General features: G+C 48.6%; 1 protein-coding gene and 1 pseudogene across 1 annotated transcript; both read right to left on the bottom strand.

The window, feature by feature from the left end:
• LOC144695499 (zinc-binding protein A33-like) overlaps positions 1-23,056 on the bottom strand; it is a 519,682-nt pseudogene that overhangs the window by 166,342 nt on the left and 330,284 nt on the right.
• Positions 3,381-21,625, bottom strand: LOC144695603 (lymphotoxin-beta-like). The gene is made up of 5 exons (XM_078566501.1): positions 21,527-21,625; positions 20,903-21,225; positions 9,474-9,510; positions 7,133-7,201; positions 3,381-5,684 (listed from the first exon to the last, which is right to left on the bottom strand). The coding sequence occupies exons 2-5, from the start codon at positions 21,053-21,055 to the stop codon at positions 5,248-5,250; spliced, it is 696 nt and encodes a 231-aa protein (XP_078422627.1). The 5' UTR covers positions 21,056-21,225; positions 21,527-21,625; the 3' UTR covers positions 3,381-5,247.

Below are 23,056 nucleotides of genomic sequence, written 5' to 3'. Positions count from 1 at the left end.
TGTGTATTAAAATCTGTGTTTCTCTGTTAGAATGTCTCTGTGTTAGAATGTCTGTGTTTTAGTGTGTTAGAATGTAAATGTGTGTGTTAGTGTCTGTGTTTCCATGTCTGTGTTTCCACTTTGTGTGTGCGTGCGTTTGAGTCTACGTGTGAGTGCAGACAATTGACACTATGCTGTTTATTCATTAACATTGACATGTTTGCAGGCCCATTTTAACCTGAAGAAATGGCATTGAAGAAAGCTCTGGCACCACCAATCTTGTGCCTAACTTATACCAGCCTCATTTCAGGCATTGCATTTTCAAGTGCCGCACTTAATTACACATCCTAAAACCCCCATAAAGATATATTAGAAACAAGAGATATCTCCTGTAGGTTTTTCTGGAGAGATCATAGGAATTTACAAACACATAGACAATCTATAGAGAAACAAGTGCCCTGTACTGGATTCAGGGTGTGCCTATTTTCAGAAATTACAGAGACATATCAGAGACATATTAGAGAGAAAGATTGATCCGTAGAGAGCTCGAGAAAGAGAGAGGGAGGGAGGGAGCAATTGCTGTACATATCGATAGATTCAGGGATCAGTCAGCATACTTTCCCCAGGTTGATGGGCACAGATGGATCAAAGAGATTGATAGATTGATAACACAATCCAGTGGATCAATTGTTGATGAAGCAACACTGGAGCCCATCAATGTAATACGCTGCACTTGCACACCCTGAAGGACCCATCATCAATACTCAGCCTGTAAAAACTGGTCACTCGATAACACACACTGGGGGAAACATTCATCATGGGCAGAAATTCAATGGAGCTGGGTACGTGACTGAGAGTGTAATGGGCATTCATTGCAATACTGCCTGGTCCATGTTACCGCCCAAGCTGAGTTCCAACTGTTTACATTTACGTTAAGCCCCCTTGAGAAAAGGATGGGATGAGGTGCGACACTGGATACTGGTTAAACATCCCGCCTGATGAAGCGGATGGCAAGTAATGTTGGGTGGGAGTACCCATTCAAATGGTGAGCCATTTGATTCCTCGCTGCTGGCAGAGTTCTGGTAGGTTTAAGGAGCGCGAATCCAGCCAGTGCATTTTGCGCACAGCTTTTTATTGGAATGATTTACTTCTGCTCTCCAGAACTCTGTAAGACCATGTGAATGAGCAAGCGGGATCCCCCTCTGCTTTCCCTCAGTTTGTGCAGCATACGGGTAACGGGTATTTGGATGAAGCTACAGATGTGATGCTGTACAGTGACAACATGCACCTAATGCCTTGTATCACATCACCCACCGCTATCCCTTCCAGGACACTGGGGGCTCAGAAGGCCAGAGTTCCAACAAGCCCGACAGCATTCAGATCACAGAATAACATGGTCACTTTAATCGAGAGGGGAAATCCACGACTGTCCTCGGAGTGGATTCTTGAGTGGAATCCCAGCTAATATATCATGTTTCACATCTCAGAAGGGTGCTGAGCAGTTAGAAAAGTGCCAATTAATGCTGAACAGTGCCAAATAATGGCTATAAACTGCCAAAAAAAATGTTTAAACAGTGTCAAATAAGGATTAAACAGTGCCAATTGCAATTCTTAAACAATGCCAAACAATGTTTAAACAGTACTGGGCAACCATGCCAAGTTACACTAAATAGTGTCAAAAGTTTAGAAAAACTTTAAGAATGCTAAGTAGCATTAAGTAAATAGCATTAAATCTTTTCTAAATCTCATGCCAAGGTGGTTAAAGCCACTAGAATAATGAGGCAATGTTGAGGCACCCCATTGTAACACATACAAGCCCAGACTGTGCTGTGAAAGTGGAGTACAATAAGTGGAATAATATTTGTGAAAAGCAGGGCTCCTAAAAGAAGCACACTCCCAGACAGGCAAGTGTGACAAAGCATTTTCAGCACAGAAATAGGCCATTCAGCCCAACTGGTCCATGCCAGTGTTTATGCTCCACATATACCTCCTCCCACCCTATTTCATCTCACCCTAGCATCATATCCCTCTATTCCTTTCTCCTTCATTTCTAGCTTCCCCTTAAATACATCTGTGCTATTCGTCTCAACCTGTGGTAACGTGTTCCCCATGCTAACCAGTCCCTGGGTGAAGGAGTGTCTCCTGAATTCCCGATTGGATTTATGAGTGACGACCTTATATTCCTAGCTCCTACTTTTAATTTCTCTCCACAGGTGGAATCTTCAGAGCCTGCTACACTGTCCAATGAATAGCATTAAATCAATAATATTTTATTCAGCTGATCAAATGTCAGGTAAGCGTTTTGTGATTATCAGTGCGTTTAGTAATCTGTGCTTTTCTCAAATGTTATCGTTCCTCAGGGATCTGTTGCCCCCACTTCCTTTATCCCACTAGACCTGGAATTTTCTCCACAAAAGGCCTAGAAATGCCTCATTTTGCCGATGTCCAGTTACACCTAAATGTCCATGTTTGAATAAGACCGTACTTAGAAAATGGGCATAAATCAGTGGAAATCAATTGGGATCATGAAGGATGTACAGTATAATCAGTCAGGGTTATAAATGACGCACTGTATAACCAACCAGAGTTAATAATGTGCTGTATAACCAATCAGGGTTATAAAAGACGTACAGCATAACCAGGGTTATAAAGGATGTACAGTATAACCAATCAGGGTTAATAAAAACTTACAGTATAACCAGGGTTATAAAGAACATACAGTATAACTAGGGTTATAAAGGACGCACCGTATAACCAATCAGGGTTAATAAGAATGTACAGTATAACCAGGGTTATAAAGGATGTACAGTATAACCAATCAGGGTTAATAAGAATGTACAGTATAACCAGGGTTATAAAGGATGTACAGTATAACCAGGGTTATAAAGGACATACAATATAACCAGGGTTATAAAGGATGCACCGTATAACCAATCAGAGTGAATAAGAACGTACAGTATAACCAGGGTTAGAAAGGATGTACAGTATAACCCTGGTTATAAAGGACGTACAGTATAACCAGGGTTATAAAGGACGTACAGTATAACCAGGGTTATAAAGGACCTACAGTATAACCAGGGTTATAAAGGATGGACAACGTAACCAATAGGAACCCAAGAAAAGTGCCAAACTCAAACCGGAGGCAAATTCTGCTTGCTAATCCCATCGGGAAACAGATAGGATAAGGTGGAATGCAGGTTTTACACTCTGCCCAAGTTTATCTCCATTAAATTGAGCAGAGAATGTTAAAGGATGAAGTGTGAGATTGCATTCATCTTGTTCCTGTGGGTTACCCGCTCAGAGGGTGAGGTTAAAAAATTCCCCAGACATTTCATCTTTAAGAATCAAAATTCAACTTCAAACTCATTTCATTGAACACAATCCAGAGAGCATGAAGCAGATGACAGTGTTGATATCTTTAATGGAGAACATATACATACAAAATAAATTCCAACCAGACACCAGAAAAACAAGTTTATTTCTTGTGGTGCCTGAAGACTTGTCGAGAATTGTCCCAGACAATTAGGCAGCACTTTCACCTCCGTGTCAGAAGTTGCGGATTCATAGTCCCACTCCAGTGACTCAAGCACAATAGCCCAGGCCAACACACTCAGTGCAGTACTGAGAGAATGCTGCACAGTCTGAGATGCCATCCTTTAGATGAGATAGTAAACCTAATGCAGACTGGGTGACCACTTAGTGGAGCAACTTTGTGCAGTCCGCAAGCATGAGCTTCCAGTTGCCTGACATTTTAATTCTCCACCTTGCTCTCGCTCTGACCTTTCTGTCCTTGACCTGCCTCAGCCTTTCAGTACAGCTCAACACAAGCTCAAAGCACAACAGCTCATCTTTCAACTGGACACTTTGCAGTCTTATGGACTCAGCATTGAGTTCAACATTTTTATACTGTCACCTCTGCCCCCATTTTGCTTAGTTTTTCTTTGCTGGTTTTGTTTTTCTCTTTTGTATTGCTTTCGGACAACAGCTCCTCAGGCTTCTGCCATTCACCACTCATCTAGGCTCCTCTTTTTTGTTTCCTTACTTGCCCCATTACCACTTTCTTTGACCTCGCACCACTGCCCTCCAGCCTATAGGCCTTTCCTCTTGTTCTTCTTCCCACCCTCTCCCCATTTCACTAGCTTAAACCCTATTACATTCCTAACTTTTCTCAGTTCTGATGAAGGGTCACTGACCTGAACCGTTATATCTCTATCTCCCTCTCTCTCTATCTCTATCTCTCCTGCCCCTGCTCCTCCTGAGTATGCTTGTTTGTATATTGAAGGAGAGCAGGGGAGTTCTCCACAGTATCCTGGCAAATATTTATCTCTAAGACACTATTATTAAAATAATCGATGATGTGGTCAGTATTACATTATTTGTGGCACCTTGCTGTGTGCAAATTGTTTCTGACATTACCAATGGTGACTACACTTCGTTGGCTGCAAAGCTCCTTGGGATGCCCTAAGCTTGTGAAAGGCGCTATACAAATGTAAGATTTTTCTTTGTGTAACGATTACAATGGCTGGAGAGATTGACAGACCATCATAAAAGATTATGGAAGTTCAGGATCAATATATTCCTCACTCTACCTTCACTCAGGCCATGTGTTTGACTTGTGCATTGATTGTCCATGTCTCTTGGCACAGGTAAGCAGGAAGTGGCAGGCTATGGGTGACCAACACGTAGACCCCCGGTGCCTGCTGCTTATCAACCTGACAGGCGCTGCCTCATAAATTAAGCCACGCCTCAGTCCCTTTCCCCTATCGCCTCTGTTCTGACTGACCTACATTGGCTCCCAGCCTGACAGCACCTCCACTTTAACATTCTCATCCTTGTTTTCAGATGGCCCTCGCCTCCCTTTCTCAGCAACCTCCTCCAGCTCCGCAACCCTCCGAGACAGCTGTGCCCCTCTAATTCCGGCCTCATGAGCACCCCTCATTTTAATCGCTCCACTACTGGCAGCCATGCCCATTAAGCCTTTGCTCCTATGTCTTCTTTATGACGCTTCTCAAACCTACCTCAACAGCAAGCTTTTGGCGATCTCTCCTAATAATGCCTCAAGTGACTGGAAATCAAATTTGAGTCTGATTTATATTCCCGGGAAGCAGCTGGGATTAACGGTGTCATAGGTGCTTTATAAATGCAAGTTGTTGTAACAAAATAGATGCTCTATATATATGTTAAAAAAATAAAAGCAAACCTTATATTGTTCTTACTAATCTCCACAACCTAACCCCAACTCCCCTAACCCACCCTTGGGTGCCAAGTTCAGATCTTGATGACACCAAAGAACGTCTTCCCATCCAGATAATCCACCAGATGTGGGTTGCTGACGTTGACAAACAGCTGGTGGTCCCTCTCAAGTTCCACCACAGCTCCCTGGCCCAGGGTGGTGTACCAGGTGCCTCGGTTGTGGTTCTCACCGCACACAGTCTCGGTGCCGCTCAGCAGTAGCAGGGGCTCGGGGTAAGAGTCGTGCTTGCGGTACACCCTATTGTAGAGGGTGACAGGCAGGTTCCTGCATTCGCTGCCCCGGAAGCCAACCTGGCAGTAAACGTAGTACAGGCCACGCTCAGGGATGACCAGCGAGTGGCCCAGGTACTTGACGGAGTCCTTGGTGAAGGCCAGCCCTCTGACCGACTCCCATTCCAGGGTCTGGTGAGAGTCAGTGTCGGGACTGTCCATCAGGGAATGGTGATAGATTCCTATATGGAGAAGGAAAAAGACTAAGATCAGATCAATGAGATAATGCCACACCCAAGAGTTACCAGCCACACCTTCAATGAACCAATCCCCACTTCCTCTGGACCACAATCCTCACTCACTTCCTGTCAGCACCAATCCTCGCTCACTTCCTGTCAGCCCCAATCCTCGCTCACTTCCTGTCAGCCCCAAACCTCGCTCACTTCCTGTCAGCCCCAATCCTCGCTCACTTCCTGTCAGCCCCAAACCTCGCTCACTTCCTGTCAGCCCCAATCCTCGCTCACTTCCTGTCAGCCCCAATCCTCGCTCACTTCCTGTCAGCCCCAATCCTCGCTCACTTCCTGTCAGCCCCAATCCTCGCTCACTTCCTGTCATCCCCAATCCTCGCTCACTTCCTGTCAGCCCCAATCCTCGCTCACTTCCTGTGGGCTCCAATCCTCACTGTCGGGGTACGGTAGCTTTGTGGTAATGTTAATGAATTTGTAATATATAGGCACGAACTAATGTTCTGGAGACATGAGTTCAACCTCACCTCACTTTTCTCATGGTAGCTGTTAAGTTCAGAGAATTAAACACATTTGGAATAAAGGGTAGCCTCCGTAATGGTGACCACAGTATTACTCAATTCTTGTAAAAACTCTTCTGCTTTACTGATGTCCTTCAGAAATGGAAATTCGCTGTCTTTGACTGGTATGGCCTGCCTTTGACTCTAGAGCCACACAAGGTAGCTTTTAACTGTTCTCTGAAATGGCCAAGCAAACCATTCAGTTGCATTCGAAAAGATGGTTCACCACCTTCTCAAAAGCAGTTTAGGGACAAGGAATAAATTCCCACCAGTGCGCCCACATCTTGTTAATGAATAATATATTTCTTTTTTTAAATCCTCACTGCCGTCCTGTGGGCCTCATCCCCATTCACTTCCTGTGGGCTCCACATCTGATGATGTTTTACTTGGAACGGGCCAATACTGTCAGGGCAAAGTGGTTTGATGTGGTGCAAAATCCTGCCAACGTGTGCAGGGGTTCTGCCGGGTGACCTGAGGGAAAGTGAGGGGGCACCATTCTGATTCCGATTCCCTGTGTAGTGCCCAGGAATCTCTGTGTGGTGAGACTTGGCTTGGAGCTGGCACAGTCTGCGGAAGCCACCAGAAAATGCAGGAGAAGCCTCAGTGTGAGGGTTTGTGGGGGCAGTGAGGTTGGTATATGGGATCCTCCCAGCATGTACCACTCACTAGCCCACTGGCCAGCCCCAACTCAGTGCCTTTCTAAGAGGCATGAACTCCTCCCCACCCGCCACCCTCAACGTTTCTCAACGTTCCTCTTTATTTATTTCTTTTGCCTATTGCCTCATTTAAGCGTAGCTTTGAGCCAGCTTTCCTAACTGAGTTCCAGCGAGTCAGGAAGTGAAACCCATCTGTTTTGTCAAGTCTTGAAAAATGCGCTCTGATTACCGATCAGATGTGCCGCTGGCTTCTCACTGTCTCTCACCTCCCGTTGTTCATCACTCTCACCACTCCCCTCTGCAACAGAATAAGCACACACAGCGTTACTGGTTAATGTGGAATTTACACAGGTGCCACTATAGATAACTATGCAGTGAATCAACACATCACCTTTGAGTGCCAGTATTGCACAATTGGCAATCACTTGAAAGAGGTTAAGTGCTGCATTAAGAGAGCACAGAGAGAAGCCTTTATAAACACATTAACCAATTTCCACAGGCTAAACACTGTGTTGAAACAGTGCCCCGAGCAACTGAACAGAAACAGTTTTAAACAGCTTCACACCTCTCACAAACCATTAGATACACATCATGTACGTCACCAGCAAAGGTTTGTTATTTTCCTGTTTAATTGTTTGTGAAAACAATAACCTGTTCCGATTACACATCTGCCTATAGTGTTTTAACACAGCCATTAACCCATTCAACAATGGCTCATATTCTTCTCAGAGCAGACTCCTGGGTACTTCAAAAAAGGCTTGCATATATTCCTTTTGCTTGCAGATCGAGCAAGCTACCTGGGAGCCTATAGTTCCCCATTGCTTTTTCCATGGCAATGCCTCAGCCAATCAGAGTTGTCTCACCAACCAACCTTTTCTCTGGTAGTATAAATTGTTGTGATAGTTTGAAATTTGGAATTCTTGCATTTGTCCTGATGAGTGCAAGTCAGAAAGCTTCAGCAACATGTCTCTCTTTTCAGCAATATCCCAGTTCTGTACCATCAAGTGATTATTCCAAAGAGAATAGGATAAAATTTGCACAGGGAAAATATTTATAAGGCTGCGCGGAATGAGCTAGGGATGGAGACTAATTGGATAGAGTCAGCACAGGCACAGGGGATTGTTCTACCATTCAGTTAGATCATGCCTGATCTGCACCTTCACTCTCTTTAACTGATTCCTTGATGCCCATGCACAACAAAATAATCTATTGACCTCAGTCTTGGAAGTTTCATTTGTTCTCCAGGAATCACAGCCTGAAGATGAAGAGATTGTCAGATTTCACTGCTCTTTGTGTGAAAAGCGCTTCCTCACATCACCCTGGAGCTGTCAAACTCTCATTTTCACATTATGCCTCTTTGCTCTAGACTCCCCACTCCAATCCACTCATCATCTTAAACACCCCAGTTCAATGTGGGAAAATGTGAAGTTGTTCACTTCGGCAGGAAGAACAAAAAAGCAGTGTATTACTTAAATGGAGAATGGCTGCATAATTCTGAGGTGCAGAGGGATCTAGATGTTCTAGTACATGAGTCACAAAAAGTTAGCATGCAGGTACAGCAAGTAATTAAGAAGGCTAATGGAATGCTATCCTTTATTACGAGAGGGATTAAACATAAAAGTAAGGATGTTATGATTCAGTTATACAGGGCATTGGCGAGATTGCATCTTGAATACTGTGTGCAGTTTTGGTCTCCTTATTTAAGGAAGGATGTAAATGCATTGGAGGCGGTTCAAAAGAAATTTACTAGATTGATACCTGGGATGAGTGGATTGTCTTATGAGGAAAGGTTAGACAGACTGGGCTTGTTTCCACTGGAGTTTAGAAGAGTGAGGGGTGATTTGATTGAAGTATACAAGATCCTGAACGGCCTTGACAAGGTGGATGTGGAAAGGATGTTTCCTCTTGTGGGTGAGTCCAGAACTAGGGGGCACTGTTTTAAAATTAGGGGTCGCCCTTTTAGGACAGAGATGAGGAGAATTTTTTTCTCTCAGAGGGTTATGCGACTTTGTAACTCTCTGCCTCAGACGGTGATGGAGACGGGGTCATTGAATATTTTTAAGGTAGAGGGAGATAGATTCTTGTTAGGCAAAGGAATCGATGGTTATCGGGGGTAGATGGGAATGTGGAACTCAAAACGTAAACAGATCAGCCATGATCTTATTGAATGTCGGAGCAGGCTCGAGAGGCCGAATGGTCTGCTCCTGTTCCTATTTCTTATGTTCTTATCAAACCACCCCCTTCGCCTTCTATAAGTCAACTTCATGTAACTGGTTCTCCTAATTTAATGCGGCTATCAATTGGCAAAGTTTTACCTTTGGTGACTTGGTTTGGCGGGGGGTGGGTTGGGGGGGGTGGGGAGGGTGGAGATCACACAGGATACCAACTGAAAAGTCAGGCGCCAGCCTTTACTATTTTAGGGAGCAGATTGTGAGCAGTTTGCGCCCATTTTGTGATGAGTATTTCTACCTTGAACAGCACCACCCAGCGTAAGAAAGCATCTGATCCCGTCAGTCAATCAGTGATCCCTCTCTGGGAGGGTATCTGACACAGAACATCGATGCACCTACCTAAATATCCTTTCAACATGGACGCATTGTGAGGATTCTGTGGGGTGAATCAGAGAGAATTAATGTTTTATTTCCCCCGCTTCAATATATTAAATCAACTTTTTGCAATTTGATGCTGGTTTTCACCCAACACAAAGGCACTGAGGCCAACTCTAGGACTCAGTACTGCCACTCCTGACTAATGCCCGCTACCGACTCCTGACACTTGCAACTGAAAGGAAAGGCATTAATAAACAGCTATCCCTTGTTTAGCACCGCTAATGCGTTCCTAGGAAAATGAAGCGCTGAACTAAAATGAAGCACTCATTAGCTAAATGAGAATCACTTCCCCATCAGAAAGCATGTAATGATAGTCGGTTATATCCTAACCTGTAATTTCTGCATTAAAAACCTATTGACTCGCTCAAAAATCCTCTTATTAACTTGCCAACCCTTACGAACTTACTACTCTTTCTACTTACCTCCTGCTTGCCACTTCCCTCCCCTGGCCCTACTGCTCACCGCTTCCCACCCACCGCGTCGGCTGTGCATTGCTTCCCTCGCCCGGCCCTAGCGCTCGCCGCTACCCTCCCGCCCGCCGCCTCTCTCACCCTGCACGGAGCTGACTCAGGGAGATGAAGGGTTTTTTTTTAAATTAAAGATTTGAAAAATGTGACTCTTGCCACATGAGCAGGGACATGTTATTCATTCAATTTTAAAACTTTTGTTTTCTTTTTATTTGCTTTCGGAAGCCTCATCCCGCCCGTGGATGAGGTTTCCAATAAATGCAAAGGCCGCTTGGCCTTTTTGCCTGCCCGCCAACCGTAAAGTTGGGCGGGCAGCGACAAATTGAAGTTAATCGATTGTTTAATGGCCGTAACAGGCCTTCTCATTGTCGGCAGGCGCGCTACTGCCTCATGAGCATGCCCGCCAACTGAACTACCACGTGACTGCGCATTGTTGTTGGCACGCTCGGCCAACATCAACACACGTCAGCCCACGCTTGAGCGGGTCGGGCGCACACCCGCCTGCTGAGTTAAAAACTTTGCCCAAAGTTACAAAGCTCACTCGAATGAAAACGTACTTTAAACAGGGGACGCATGTCATGACCTCAGGAGCCAATTGGAAATGTGGTTATGATTGGGACATGGGATACTTGGCAGTCAGATTGCGCACAGCAAGATCTGAGCAGGAGCAATGTGATCAGGAGCCAATAAACTCTCTTAGTGATAAATATTATCCCCGGGGAGAACTCCCCCTTGCAGTTCTTTGAAGTAGCGCCTGGGATAGAAGACAAGGCCTCAGTTTGACATCTCAGCTAAAAGGCATCGCAGTGCTGCCATCTGAGTGTTAAACCCAGAGTGGGCACTCCAGTCTCCGGAGTGTGACTTGAACCTATAACCTTCTGCCTCAAAGGCATGAGCGCCACCCACAGAGCCACGGTTGACATTTTTGCATGTGATTTTCTACATGGCAGCAGTGACTTCACTTGAAAAGTACTCCTGTGGCTGTAAAGGTGCTTTATTGAGACACCTGATTATTTGGGCAGTTGAAAATGGGGCATGTGAAAGGTTAAAAGGGTCTATACCTTTTCTCAAAATTGAGAACCAGTTTTTGTGAAGCGCTGCATCATCCTTTCCTCACTCAAGCTGCCAACAGACTTTCCCTGTATCCATCGTGTTGTCTGCTTGTGTTCCTGAGGTATTGAGGAATAAGTTTAACTTTCTTTACTATCCTAGGAGCAGGAGGAGGCCATTCAGCCCCTCATTCCAATGGGGGGTCATAGCTAACCTGTAACCTAGCTCCATAGACCCACCATTGCCCCATATCCCTTAATAATGTTGGTTCGCAAAAATCTACCAATGTCAGATTTAAAAATTAACTATTGATCCTGCATCAAACTGCTGTTTGCAGAAGAACATTCCAAACTTTTGGCACATTTTGTGTGTGGGGCTGTTTCCTAATCTTGCTTCTGAAATGTCTCATGTGGCTGATATAATTGCTCCTGTGAAGTGGTTTAAGAACATTTTTGTCCTTTATTCTTCCATGGGATGTGGGTGTTACTGGCAAGGCCAGCATGTATTGCCCATCACTAATTGCCCTTGAATTGAGCAGCTTGCTAGGTCATTGCAGAGGGCAACTAAGAGTCAACCACATTGCTGTGGGTCTGGAGTCACATATAGGCCTTTCCTAAAGGGGCATTAGTGATGGGTTTTTACAATTGATGTTAGTTAGTTTTATGATCAACATTACTGCTTCTAGATTCATTTGTTAAATTTAAATCCCACCCTCTACCATGGTGGGATTTGAACCATGGATATTCTCAGTTATGAGCCCTGTGCTATTACCACTAGACCATCATCTCCCCCTGAGGCTACATTGAGTCTATAAACAGGCCACTTTTCCCAACTCTGCCATGCTGGTGCATAGGCGCCACACAAGCCTCCTCCCATCCTGCCTCATCTCACTCGATAGACCTTCTGTTCCCTTCTCCCTCATGCGTTTATCCAGCTTCCTCTTGTATTATTCACCTCACCCACTCCCTGTGGTAGTGAGTTCCACATTCTCACTGCCTTCTGGGGAAAGATGACTCTCCTGAATTCCCGATTGGATATATTACTTACATTTAATCCCTTCAGTTTTGGCTCCACACCAGGTGTAAAAGATTTATCTACATCTAGCCAGTCGAGCCTCTGTAATTGTAAAGAGCTGCCATTGTATCAGGGATTGTATTGCTGTGCCTTTGATCACTGGGCCATAATGAACCTGATGGGTGCAGGCTGGAGGTGCGGGCTTGTCTGAACAAGCATTATTGGGAATTTCCACAGAGGTTTGGCCTCCCACGACTCTACGTTCACCAAGGACAAAGGAGCTTTGGAAAGAGTCATTGCATCATCTACTTCTTCATCATCCAAACAGTTTCCTTGCCAATGGCTGGGAGTTTTCCCTTTTCCCCATTTCCTGGTTGCTCTGAAGCATTTTTGCTCAGGCCTATCCCATAACCTGAGGAATCTGGCAGAGGTTGACAAGAATGCTACCGGGTCCTTGAAGGGTTAAATCATCAGGACAGTTCATGTGAAGGGGGCCGGTCTTCCAAGACGACCTGATCGGGTTTTTAAAACGATGAAGAGAATCGATTTGTTAGATAGGAAGAAACAATTTTCTCTGATGGAGGAGTCCAGTGAAAGGAGCCATAAAGTGCAGCCAGTCCATTCCAGAGAGAAACCAGGAAGAATGATCACTCCCAAAAGACTATGGATCCTGAACGACATTCACACTACCAGGATTGAAGCTTTTATGCATAGGGGTAGATAAGGGTAGCAAGGGATATGGAGCAAAGGAAACAAACAAAGTCCAACTACAGATCAGATTGATCTAATTGTAGGTGCTCAAGTGACAGGACCATTCCTGTTACCAAGTCAGTATACAGCGTCTGACCCACTGTCCCACCCAGTCCCAGAGGGGGAAAGGACAGCGTCTGACCCACTGTCCCACCCAGTCCCAGAGGGGGAAAGGACAGCGTCTGACCCACTGTCCCACCCAGTCCCAGAGGGGGAAAGGACAGCGTCTGACCCACTGTCCCACCCAGTCCCAGAGGGGGAAAGGACAGTGTCTGACCCACTGTCCCACCCAGTCCCAGAGGGGGAAAGGACAGCGTCTGACCCACTGTCCCACCCAGTCCCAGAGGGGGAAAGGACAGCGTCTGACCCACTGTCCCACCCAGTCCCAGAGGGGGAAAGGACAGCGTCTGACCCACTGTCCCAGCCAGTCCCAGAGGGAGAAAGGACAGCGTCTGACCCACTGTCCCACCCAGTTCCAGAGGGGGAAAGGACAGCGTCTGACCCACTGTCCCACCCAGTCCCAGAGGGGGAAAGGACAGCGTCTGACCCACTGTCCCACCCAGTCCCAGAGGGGGAAAGGACAGCGTCTGACCCACTGTCCCACCCAGTCCCAGAGGGGGAAAGGACAGCGTCTGACCCACTGTCCCACCCAGTCCCAGAGGGGGAAAGGACAGCGTCTGACCCACTGTCCCACCCAGTCCCAGAGGGGGAAAGGACAGCGTCTGACCCACTGTCCCACCCAGTCCCAGAGGGGGAAAGGACAGCGTCTGACCCACTGTCCCACCCAGTCCCAGAGGGGGAAAGGACAGCATCTGACCCACTGTCCCACCCAGTCCCAGAGGGGGAAAGGACAGAGTCTGACCCACTGTCCCACCCAGTCCCAGAGGGGGAAAGGACAGCATCTGACCCACTGTCCCACCCAGTCCCAGAGGGGGAAAGGACAGAGTCTGACCCACTGTCCCACCCAGTCCCAGAGGGGGAAAGGACAGAGTCTGACCCACTGTCCCACCCAGTCCCAGAGGGGGAAAGGACAGTGTCTGACACACTTCACACCCAGTCCCAGAGGGGGAAAGGACAGTGTCTGACCCACTGTCCCACCCAGTCCCAGAGGGGGAAAGGACAGTGTCTGACACACTTCACACCCAGTCCCAGAGGGGGAAAGGACAGTGTCTGACCCACATCACACCCAGTCCCAGAGGGGGAAAGGACAGTGTCTGACCCACTGTCCCACCCAGTCCCAGTGGGGGAAAGGACAGTGTCTGACCCACTGTCCCACCCAGTCCCAGTGGGGGAAAGGACAGTGTCTGACCCACTGTTCCACCCAGTCCCAGAGGGGGAAAGGACAGTGTCTGACCCACTGTCTCACCCAGTCCCAGAGGGGGAAAGGACAGTGTCTGACCCACTGTCCCACCCAGTCCCAGAGTGGGAAAGGACAGTGTCTGACCCACTGACCCACCCAGGCCCAGAGGGGGAAAGGACAGTGTCTGACCCACTGTCCCACCCAGGCCCAGAGGGGGAAAGGACAGTGTCTGACCCACTGTCCCACTCAGTCCCAGAGGGGGACAGGACAGTGTCTGACCCACTGTCCTGCCCAGTCCCAGAGGGGGAAAGGACAGTGTCTGACCCACTGTCCCACCCAGTCCCAGAGAGTGAAAGGACAGTGTCTGACCCACTGTCCCACCCAGGCCCAGAGGGGGAAAGGACAGTGTCTGACCCACTGTCCTGCCCAGTCCCAGAGGGGGAAAGGACAGTGTCTGACCCACTGTCCCACCCAGTCCCAGAGAGTGAAAGGACAGAGTCTGACCCACTGTCCCACCCAGTCCCAGAGGGGGAAAGGACAGTGTCTGACCCACTGACCCACCCAGAGGGATTAAGGACAATAGGATAAGTAGCCTGCTCCCCTGCTGCCACCCCTACCAGTAAGTCCCCTCTGAACCCTGGAGCTGGCTACCAGAAATGTTGACATGTTTTTAACGTGAACTGAGCCCGCCACAAGATGTTGTTTTAACTGAGGATCCTTCGGAAAAGCCACAAACCCAACTTGTTGACACTGCCCTGCGTCTTCAAACAAATAAGCAAAGCTGTCGTGTGCCCGCCGATCTAGGTCACAGAATACCCGCAAGATGTGGCAGCCCAACAACAGGACGTTTGCAGGAAGTCTTCAGCTTCAGCTCGAGGTCAGGATGCAGGAGCTGATTGTGAACCCAGTTGCAAAGCTGAGCTTGTTCAGCAAGGTTTCTCGCTGGCACCCCGTGTTTAACCCTGCCAGCACAATGCTCCAAGCCGAATTGTTCAGGAAGACCTGAGCAAGATTAATAGTCACTATCCCCTCCCTCTCCCTCCCCTACTTCCCGACTGTTTGCGGACACACAGACATGGAAAGCAGCAAGAGGGTTTTTCCCAAAGGAAAGGAAATCCTGCCTGGACGAGAGTGGTTGGCATCTGTGGTGAGTTGGCCTGTCTTTGATCACAGCTTAATTCTGCCTTCACTTGGATTTGGAACGATCGAAGACTTTCATTTATAAAGCGCCTTTCCCAGCATTAGGGCATCCGACGGCCAACAGCGGCAATTTTGAAGTGTAGTCAATGTTACCAAGCAGGGGACAGGGCAACCCCTTGATGCACAGCAAGGTCCCACAAACGGTGATAAGATATTGACCAGATCTTTTTCTTTTAGGGATGTTGGTTAAGGATTGAATGTTGGCTGGACACCAATGAGAACTCCCCGCCCCCACTCTTCTTCAAAACATTCCGCTGGTCCCACTGCTGAAGAGGCAGGGGGGCCTCGACATGTCAGGCAATGCGGCACTCCCCCAGTACAGCACTGGGCGCGTCGGCCTGGGTTACAGGCTCCAGCCTCTGTCCCGGCTCTCTGTCCCAGTGACATTGCCGAGCCCTTACGCCATTGGCAGGGCTGCTGCTGTCAGAGTCAGCTAAAGAGCGAGAGGAAGACCTTGGCTTTGTTAGTGGTGGAGGAGGGACTTCCCCTCCAGCTCAGCAGATATCAGACGCGGTGAAGGGTTGAACCCAGCCTGGAGTTGTTCCTCCAGCACACAGTGTCGAGGGACAACAATACCACTTACCGCCATCTTTACAGATTGCGAGTCAGGCCTGTGAAGACCCTTGGGATGTTTTTAGTAGGCGAGAGGACCTATATTACTGCAAGTTAGTGCAGCTGTGGCTATCTCAGGAAGAAGAGTGTGAACAGACTGAAGGAGATCCACCAAGAAGAGGTCATACACAGCCTGGTGTGATCACGCCTAAGTTCAGGCTGAGGCGCCTGCTGTGGCAGGAGCTTGGAGCATGATAAGACCATTCAGCCCATCACGTTTCCCCCTTCCCTACACAACAGCAACAGACAACAACAAGTTGTATACATGTAGCACCTTTAATATAGTAAAATGTCCCAGGGAGTCGCGAGGGAGATTACCAAACGACATTTGAAACAAATGGGCTGCAGTGTTTCAAGAATTTGACTCACCACCACCTTCTCAATGGAAATTAAAAAGAAAATGTTAAGCCATGTAAGGCGATATTAGCCCAGGTGACCAAAGGCTTAGTCTAGCAGGTAGTTTTTAAGGACCATCTTAAAGGAGGAAAGAGAGGTAGAGAGGTGGAGGGAATTGCAGAGCTTAGGCCCCAGCCAACTGAAGGCATGGCCACCAATGGTGAAGCAATGGGAATTGGGGATGGTCAGAATTGGAGGAGTGAAGAGGTTTCAGAGGGTTGAGAGCTGGAAGAGTGTGAGAGGGAGGGAGGGACGAGGGATACGGAGGGATATGAAAACAAGGGTGAGAATTTTAAAAGCTAGGCGTTGCTAGATCCCAGGTTCCTGGTTTCTCCCTACCCACTAAATGTAAAGAAAGCAAAACTTCAGAGTAACCTCCCCAATGCACCACAATACACGACATATCTTATATCAGTTGAAGCACTTAGTGACATTTCTGTGGGCTCAATGCCTCAAATGTCACACAGCGCGCAGCTAACCATAAACATGCTTATCTTTCTTTGCGATTTGGCAGAGAGGAACCACTACCAATTTCTAAATGTAGAGAGATACATTGTGACTTTGTGTAGTATGGGTGACAGCCAGTCAACAGGCCAAACGATATCCCTCACCAACTGACTTCAGCGAACGTAAAATTGAGCAGAGATGTCCACAGGGCTCCTGAGCCACTATCATCTGCATCACATCATCACACAGAGTTAACATCTACCCCACTGTGCGTGACATACCTTGATGCTGGAGGTGAGAAACATTACAATTACACTTGAAAAGAATGAACATTCAGCTGTTGCTCGGTGCGCAGTATTCATAATTCAGAATTAGTAAAGGTTGTGGGATCCAGACCCACTCAAAAGACACAAGCGCAGCATCCAGGCTGGCATCCCAGTGCAGTACTGAGGGAGTGCTGCACTGTCAGAGGGTCAGGACTGAGGGAGCGCTGCACTGTCGGAGGGTCAGTACTGAGGGAGTGCTGCACTGTCAGAGGGTCAGTACTGAGGGAGTGCTGCACTGTCAGAGGGTCAGTACTGAGGGAGTGCTGCACTGTCAGAGGGTCAGTACTGAGGGAGCGCTGCACTGTCGGAGGGTCAGTACTGAGGGAGTGCTGCACTGTCGGAAGGTCAGTACTGAGGGAGTGCTGCACTGTCAGAGGGTCAGTACTGAGGGAGAGCCGCACTAATAGAGGAGCAGTACTGAGGGAGTGCTGCACTGTCAGAGGGTCAGCACTGAAGGAGTGCTGCACTGTGAGAGGGTCAGTACTGAGGGAGTGCTGCACTGCCAGAGGGTATCAGTACTGAGGGAGTGCTGCACTGCCAGAGGATATCAGTACTGAGGGAGTGCTGCACTGTCAGAGGGTATCAGTACTGAGGGAGTGCTGCATTCTTGGCGGGTCAGTACTGAGGGAGTGCTGCATTTCTGGAGGGTCAGTACTGAGGGAGTACTTCACTGTTGGAGGGGTCAGTACTGAGGGAGTACTGCACTGTTGGTGGGCCCAGTACTGAGGGAGTGCTGTACTGTTGGAGGGGTCAGTACTGGGGGAGTGCTGCACTGTTGGTGGGCCCAGTACTGAGGGAGTGCTGTACTGTTGGAGGGTCAGTACTGGGGGAGTGCTGCACTGTTGGAGGGTCAGTACTGGGGGAGTGCTGTACTGTTGGAGGGTCAGTACTGGGGGAGTGCTGCACTGTCAGACGTGCCCCCTTTCAGTTCAGACATTAAACCAAAGCCCCTCTGCTCTCTCAGATGCTAGGACACCATCTGAAGACAAGCAGAGGAGCTTTCCCCTGGCGCCCTTTCCAATATTTACCTCTCACACAACACCAAGAAAAAACAGACGGTCAGTTCATGCTTGCATTGAGGTTTGCGGGATCCTGCTGTGCACAACTTGTGTTTATCTACTTTACGGCAGTGCCTACATTTCAAAGAATTACTTCAAGCACTTTACTGTGTCCTGAGGTCACAAAAGGCATTGCAGAGCGTTTATTTACCCCAGGGGGGACCACATTGTGAGCTTCAGATGAGGCCTGTGCAGCCTGGCCTTTCTGGTGAGAGTGGCAATGTTTAACTTGTGGGGTTGGGATGCTGACAGCATTGCTCTGTTCTGTTCAGCACTGCTTACCCAGAGTGGTCAGATCGGAGGGTGACTCAGAATTCAAAGAATTATGATCAGCTGAAGTTGCTTCCTGTGATTTCTGTTTCAAGCTGCAGCAGTAGCTCAGTTGATCTTGGGAGCCACAAGCAGTGAGGCTGTGGTTTACCAGGGACTGGGTTTCATTCAAAGCCATCACTGTGGAGACGCGGCCTAGAGAAATAATGGGGGTGGATTTTGGAGATTATACAACTTAGGCTGAAACTGAACGCTGAGATTCAAAAGGGACTGCAGGACCAGAGAGACCTTGTGGTTTACGTGCAGCACTTTGAAGGTGAAATGAGAAGCCGACAAAGATGCTTAAAACGAAAATAAAAACACAAGATCCTTGGGTTTGATAAACAGAGGCATTGAGTACAAAAGCAACAAAGTGATAGAATCATAGAAAGTTTACTGCGCAGAAAGAGGCCACTCGGCCCATCATGCCTGTTCTGGCTGAGGAGCAAGTCACCCAGCCCAATCCCACTTCCCAGCATTCAGTCCACAGCCCTGCAGGTTACAGCACTTGAGGTGCATATCCAGACACTTTTTCAATGAGTTGAGGGTTTCTGCCTCTACTCCCCTTTCAGGCAGTGAGTTCCAGTCCCCCCCAACCCTCTGGGTGAAGAGTTTCTCCTCGTTCCCCCCCTCTAATCTTTCCACCAATCACTTTCAATCTGTGCCCCCTCGTCACGGACTCCGCTGGAGGATTGAGTTTGCCTCTGGTCACCCCCCCACCTTTCGGAAGGATGTCGAGTCCTTAGAGACAGTGCAGAGGAGATTTACTGGAATGCTGTCAGGGATAAGCGACACTCAGTGAGGTGAAGACGGGAGAAGCCGGGATCGTTCCCCTTACAGCAGAGACGGTTCACAGGAGATCTGACAAGGAGTGTCGCAAATCCACAAGCAACCAGGAGTAGGAAGTGTTTTCACTGGCCGGAGGGTCAGGAACCAGATGAGGTAGATTGAAGGTAGTTGGCTATAGAGTCAGAGGGGGATTCGGTGAGGGGTGGGGCAGCGGGTGTGAGGGTCCTACGGGCTCATCGACCGAGTGGCCGTTCTCTGTGTGAGAGCGGTAGAATGTGGTAGCCAGCTGTTCGACCAGGTGAATCTCTTGCCCTCTGACATCGGCAGGCAGGCAAAAACGGAGTTCCCTGTTCCTGTTCCTGGGGATTCTGGAACTTTTGGTGGAGGTGCAGAGACAGGAAATGTCCCTCCCCACCACCACCCCCCCCCAGCAATGGATTCCCCTTCTCCGATTTTCTCTCCTTTTAAATTAAGGAGCGTTCCCTGCCTCCACCCCATGGTTGATCACCCTATACTCACTCTGGTTTCATAGGCCCAGGTGAATAACCATGGCTTTGGGTGGGGAGGGTGGTTGGGGGGGCGGAATCTGTCTCTCCCTCACTTGACCACTGGGACCTACAGACCAGCCATCATCAGCAGATTTCTTCCATGCTCCCCTACCCACCCCCACCCCCATCAACCTCCTGCGCCAACGGCACTGAGGTCAATGGAATGCTGTACGTGGGGGTCACTCTGAGGTCAGCTGAACACCAGAGACCCTGCCACCCCCACTTCCACCCCCAACCCCCAGCTCCCTCCCCGCAATTGCCTCAGTGCCATTCGGAGGACAGGGGCCACCCGATGCCAAGCGCACACGAGCCAGGAGAAGGAGTTGGTCATTTGCCCATCAAGCCTGCTCTGCCATTCAACAAGAGCGCGAATGATCTGATTGTGGCCTCGACTCAGCTTTCCTGCCGCATTCCCCTATTCCCTGAGGGACTCTCCCCTCCCTGGCGTCAGCGGGACATGGCTGCAGAGAGAGAGAGAGAGGGAGAGAGGGAGGAGAGGCAGCCAGCATTAACAAGAAAAGCTCCAGTGGAATGTCAGGACCACTGCTTAAACAATGGAAAGACTCACACTTATGCCTTTCCCGGCCTCAGGATTTGCAGCTGATGAAGTCCTTACGAAGTCTGGGTGCTGTGGTAACGTAGGGAAACACAGCAACCAATTTACACACAGCAGGAGCTTACAAACACCGGGTGTGGCAGACTACCGGCTCATCTGTCTGAGGGATGTTGGAAGGAGTGGCCGCGGGGTCCCTTACACCCACCCAAGAGGGCAGACGGGTCGGGGTGGGGGGGGTTTAACGTCTCATCTGAAAGGCCTCTCTCCGGGCAGTGCGGCATTCCCTCAGCACCGCACTGCGAAAAGCAGCCTGGATTTTGTGCTCACATTCCTGGAATTAAACCCAGGACCAAGCTGATTCAGAGAAAAGTGTTACTGTCTGAACCACAGCTGGCAGTCTAATGACTGATAAAGGAGAGAGTTAAACGACCATCCAATTTCTATTGCTCTTTGTGGCCAGGATTTTCCTTTTGCCCAAATATTTTATTTTCCCCGAGACACTGCCCCTTTAAAGGTTGAGCAGACTGTAACACAGACTCCTGCTCCCTCTCCCTCTCCCTTCACTGACCTGCTGTGGGATGCCTGGCTGGTTTCCACACCTGAAGTAGATGACTAGCAGAGCAGTGGTGGGGACTGACAGTGCCAGAGTAATCAGCACAGTGCAGAGTACAGAGACCAGGCTGGACCTGTCACCTTCCATTCCCTTCTCTGAACGAGACATTCTCCTCTAGCCTCAGCTTGTCTTCTGATGCCCGTGGGGACTGCGGGGGTTAAGGCTCCTCTCCTGGCAGCTTGGATGCTGGTCAACTCGACTCTCAAGACACTGTGACACTGTGTGGTGATGTCTGTAGTTCTGCACACAGTGTAGCTCCTCTCTCAGACGCTGTGACACTGTGTGGTGATGCCTGTAGTTCTGCACACAGTGTAGCTCCTCTCTCAGACACTGTGACACTGTGTGGTGGTGTCTGTAGTTCTGCACACAGTGTAGCTCCTCTCTCAGACGCTGTGACACTGTGTGGTGATGTCTGTAGTTCTGCACACAGTGTAGGTCCTCTCTCAGACGCTGTGACACTGTGTGGTGATGTCTGTAGTTTTACACACAGTGCAGGTCCTCTCTCAGATGCTGTGACACTGTGTGGTGATGTCTGTAGTTCTGCACACAGTGTATCTCCTCTCTGAGACCCTGTGACACTGATGTCAGAGAGTTTTACACACACTGTAGCTCCTGCCTCAGCTGTCCTTACCCTGAGCTGTCACACTCAGGAATGTGAAACGCTCTGTAACTCCTCTCTCTGCTGTCTCCGGCTGCAAACATTTTCACCTCACTCTTATTGATAGCTCCTCCCACTGGACTTTCCACTAACCTCACACAGATCAGCAAGATTTTTGTTTCAGTTTCTCGAGAGCAGCATCAGCTCTTCTTCCTTTTGCCTTCTCCCCCCTCCCTATCTTTGCCTCCCCGAAGCCCCCTCACCCACTTTCTCCCCCGCTCTCTGCCATTCTGTGGGGTAAATCATTTTCCCCTCCGGCAGGGGAGTTTGAGTAAACCGGGCAGCTGGGTAACAGAGATCTCCCTCTGAATTTCTTTGTGTTAAGCCCAGAGGGCGGAGGGTGGAGGGGGGCAGGTGGGGTCTGTCCTGGGTCTGCGATCCTCCAGTGGTTAAATTTCCATTCTGCACACAGCCTGGGTGAGCAGAAGTCGATCTCAGTGCCTCTCTCTCAATCCTTTTCCCATTCCCTCCTTCCCGTTTCCTCTCTGGATTTCTTTTTCATTCACTTCACTTTCATCTCTCTCCCTTTCCTTCTCTTCTCTTTATCTCTTTCTGTTCTTTCACCAGCTCTCTCTCTCTCTCTTCACTGGCCCCCCCCAACCCCTACCCCAAGGAAGCTTCTGCGACCCCACAGTAGCCTCTGCTCAACACCAACAATGTGCATTTATAGCTGGAAATGCTATCAATCATTCCAAGGGGCTCAAAGGGCACACAATCCCTTTTCGTGTGCCCTGGGTCAGGCTGGATGGGATAGCAGGAGCAGCAGGAGGCCATTCAGCCCTTCACACCTGGCAGCAAATAGCCCCATGTGATTAAAATCCTGAATTTGTAAGCATGCTACGTAAAGATAAACATCATGGCTTGCACTGTGACACCCGTGTGTCTTACACTCATTAGTGCCTTTTATTCTAGCACAAACGATTAATGCATTTCTATCACACTCTTTCCCATTCAGCATTGCACTTTAACAGAGTCTTTATACCCTTTTAATGCCCAGAGGGCCAACGACTCCATTAATAAGACAGCGGATGCTATAACACAAGAAATAGGAGCAGGAGTAGACCACTCGGCCCATCAAGCCTGCTCCGCCATTCAATACATCATGGCTGATCTGGGGCTTCAACTCCACTTTCCCACTCCCACTCCCCGTATCCCTTCATTCCCTGAGACACCAAACTTCTGTCTAACCCAGCCTTAAATGTTTTCACCAATGGAGCCTCAACCCTCAACCCTCTGGGGTAGAGAATTCCAAGGATCCATAACCCTTTGAGTGACATAATTTCTCCTCATCTCAGTCCTAAATGATCGGCCCTTTATCCTGAGACTGTGCCCCCGTGTTTTAGACTCCCTGACCAGTGGGAACAATCCCTCAGCGTCCACCCTATGTCACTGACAGAGTTTTATATGTCTCCTTACTGTCCATGATCAATGTATTTTGTATGTGCAGTGTG

The sequence above is a fragment of the Cetorhinus maximus genome, chromosome 21 (assembly GCF_964194155.1).
Source record: "Cetorhinus maximus chromosome 21, sCetMax3.hap1.1, whole genome shotgun sequence".
Taxonomy (NCBI): domain Eukaryota; kingdom Metazoa; phylum Chordata; class Chondrichthyes; order Lamniformes; family Cetorhinidae; genus Cetorhinus; species Cetorhinus maximus.
This window is presented reverse-complemented; position numbering and strand designations above follow the sequence as displayed.